The sequence below is a fragment of the Dipodomys spectabilis genome, unplaced genomic scaffold, assembly GCF_019054845.1.
Source record: "Dipodomys spectabilis isolate Male_0828 unplaced genomic scaffold, ASM1905484v1 ptg001566l, whole genome shotgun sequence".
NCBI lineage: Eukaryota > Metazoa > Chordata > Mammalia > Rodentia > Heteromyidae > Dipodomys > Dipodomys spectabilis.
The window spans coordinates 29,235-32,799 of NW_024872243.1; the positions used below are offsets into that span (position 1 = coordinate 29,235).

At 41.3% G+C, this 3,565-nt stretch overlaps 1 protein-coding gene across 1 annotated transcript; it reads right to left on the minus strand.

The window, feature by feature from the left end:
* Nucleotides 1-1,000: 1,000 nt before the first annotated feature.
* LOC122103067 (tripartite motif-containing protein 43-like) lies at nt 1,001-2,275 on the minus strand. Its single transcript, XM_042673584.1, has one exon. It carries the CDS (start codon nt 2,273-2,275, stop codon nt 1,001-1,003), a length of 1,275 nt encoding a protein of 424 aa, XP_042529518.1.
* Nucleotides 2,276-3,565: the final 1,290 nt, after the last annotated feature.

Here is a 3,565-nt window from a genome sequence, read left to right on the forward strand (position 1 = left end):
AACTGAGCACAGTGACACACGATTGGATGTGAAGAGTTGCTTTGTAGGTAAGCAAGCTAAATTTAGTATGATTCATTTCTAGTACTGTGTTCGACTTAATCTTGCAAAAATCAATAAGCCAGTTATCTTTTTCATTCCCTCCTGAATATCTGCCTCATGCCATTAATCTGAGTTTTGTGGGCACAGTAGCTTAAATGGATGCTATCTTTAAAGCAATAAGATGGCTCTTCCTTTAACTAATCTCTTTGCTTGGGAAACATCAGAACTTCTTCTTTCTTGAGACACCATGAAGACATAGGTAATGCCTAGTGTCTTATGGCCCAGATTTTCTCTATGGTCTGCAGAAAGATGTCATGCCAACTCTGCTTTTGTTCTTCAGGGAAGTAATATCATTTGTGGAAATGCAGAGGGAATATGGAAACTCCTAGCTACTGGTGTTAGAGATGAAGATGAAACAATTAAGAAATAAGCTACTTATAAGCCAAGTTTCATTGTGCCATCCACTGTTTATTATAGTGTTTATCATATGTCAGAATCAAAATTAAACATGCATGCACTAACATTTTTACATCTTGCATTTTATTTTAACTCTATATTTCATAACAAAAATGTAATTACATTACAAAGACAAATAAGAACAGCATAAGTTATTTGCTTCAGTTGAGAAGGGTTCTCTGGTATAGAGAGTTCCCAACACATAGGAAGTCTCTTTACTAGCTGGTCACAGGTGGCTCATGTCTGTAATCCTAGCTACTCAGAATGCTGAGATCTGAGACTCACAGTTCAAAGCCAGCCCTGTCAGGAAAGTCCGAGAGGCCTTGATCTCCAATAAACCACTAGAAAACCAGAAATGACTCTGTGCCTCAAGCGGTAGAGCACTCACTTTGAGCGGAAGAGCTCAGGGATAGTGCCCAGGCCCAGAATTCAATCTCCACAACCAAGAAAAAAAAAAAGAAAGAAAAAAAAAAGGAAATAAAAGCTCTTTACTTATGATTATGGGTTACCAGGAGAAAAAACAAGGCTTGACAGGATACTGGAAGGAGTTAGTTGGGTATCTCCAGATAAAGGAATTCTTAGTAGCATTCACAAAACTCACATTTCCATTTTCGAGATCAAGAAACACACCAATGCGGCCCACTGGTCTCTCTATAAAGTGAGGAAGCAATGGAGCGGTGGTAAAGATACTATAATGAATGTTCCCCTTGCCAGAGAAAAGAAGAAAAATGTCCTCAGATTCATTCAGAATAAGGTTGCTCCCTATTGCTGAATTTCTGAAGACGCCCACAGCCCAGGTGGAGAAGCCTTGGACACTGAGCTCCCAGTAATGTTTCCCAGAGCTGAACTCTTGGATTCCTGAAAGAGCAACATAGTTGGATTCTTCATGATTCTGAATCAAATGACAATAGGTGATCTCCACTCGATAATGGTTGAGGTTATCCATCAATCTAGGAATGGAAGGAGGGCTGAGCTCTGGCTTCTTCAGCTGGGGCATGAAGACCAAGGCACTCTCGCATCTTTCCAGGGTGTCTTCTAAATGCCGCAGGAGTTCCAGGTCTAGCTTTTGGTAGGTTTTCATCAGCTCCTGATATATGTTTCTGAGGTTACTGCTTTTCTGAAGCATTTGGGTTTCCATTGTCCTGAGTTGCAGAAAGATGACTCTTCCTTTCTCTTTGAGTATCTCCGAAAGTCGTATTTCCTCCTCCCGGAGACCCAGATGCAGTGCTGAATAAAAATCTTTGGTCATCTCCCTGTGTAGATTCATGTACCAAACCCACTGGTTGATGATGTTCCTCTTCTCGTATATATTGCTCTGGTTTTCTTGTATCTTCTCCCATATAGTGTCCATTTCCTTTAAAATAATCTTCCGTTTGTCTGCAGCAATACAGTCGACAGGTTGGTGTCTGTGAGCCTCATGTTCCCGAGACGGGGAGCAGTGAGGACACAGCAGGCTCTTGTCCACTTCACAAAACATCTGCTTGGTCTCCTTGTGTGTGCAGCATGTATGCTCCTCGGAGCTCAGGAATTGTCGGAGGCTGATTTGTCGGCTGATGGACACCAGACTCTGTAGGGCAATGTTGGTTTTGAGCTCTTCTTGCTGAGAGGGTTGCCTGCACACAAGGCACCTGGCTGGAGTCTCAGCTTCTTCCCAGAGGAGGCGCAGACACGGTCGACACAAACTGTGCCCACAGTGGATGGTGACTGGGTCGATAAAGGTTTCCATGAAGATGGGGCATCTCAACTCTTCCTGGAAGGCTTGGGCAATGTCCCACTCCATCTTTCCAAACAAAGAGGATGGAGAGAGCTGATTCTCCTGCTCTGGTCCTCACCACTGGCAAGCTCTCTCCAAGTGCTGTCCATGGCAAGGCGGTGGGATGTGCGGAATAGCTTGATTCCCTAGTTCCATTTTTTTACACTTTGGGTGGGAGGGCTCAGAGAAGGGTGTGTAGAGAAGGGTGTGCAATTCATTTCCATATCAATTGGAATTGAGATTAAAAACAAGGCCCCACCCTTTTACTGTTGCTTTCAGTGAATTTCTGGTACAAGTTGTGTTTGTCCTTGTTATAACTATGCTCCGAACAACCATTGGAGTATCAAAGTTTATCTGATTTGGAAAAGGGAAGTGGAATCATAGATCAACCAAGGGGGAAGCAATGCAACAGTGATACTCACTAGACACTGTGTTAGAAATGAGCTTTACAACATGGGAGGGGGCAGTCACGAGAACCGAAAGCAGGAGAAAGGGAGGGGATAACACCTTAGGAAAAGAAGTATACTTGGTACCTTTTGTTTGTTACTATAACCTTTCTGTGCATCACCTCTATAATAAAATAAAATAATGGTAAGAAAAGAAAAAGAAAAAGAAAGGAAGAAAAAGAAAGAAATAAAGGACAGGAGAAAGAAAGAAAAAAGAAAAAGAAAGAAAAGAAAGAAAGAGAATAAAGAATTGTCTCAGCAAGACAGAAAATATTTCTAGGTGTACCATCAACCAAAAATCGTCAAGCAAACACATAGAACAGGCAGGCTGCTCCCCTATTTATCCTGACTGCCGCAGGCCCTGCCCCTCTGCTCAGATTGGCCAAGCTCAGGTTCACAATTTGCTCAATATTGGCTAGTTTAAATAGGGTAAAATATATTTACATAAGGTGACTTTGAAATGTAGTGAAGGGTACACAAGAAATCTCAAAATATACCCACACCCTCTGCTATTTCCGGAAGAGTCTAGGGTGTGTCTTAATCCCATCATGTAAAGAAACCTATTTAAGACCAAAGCAGTTCCTCTTTTACTCAACAGGAGCCAAACCACCAGACCAAAGCAGGAAATTTTTAGCAAGGTTCTCTGACAATTCTCTTCTCTCTCTTTCTTTTTTTTTTTTTTTTACTATTTTTTTCTTTTAACTATTTTAATACTAGTCTCCATGTGATTTAATTCACAACACCCAATTAAAAATATTTTCCAATCCCAAGAATGAGAGATTTTAGAACTGATATCTGCACTCTTGCATAGCAAGAAAGCCACTTCTGAACTTTTAATTTGTGGTCCTATACAACGTAGTATTTTTCAAGG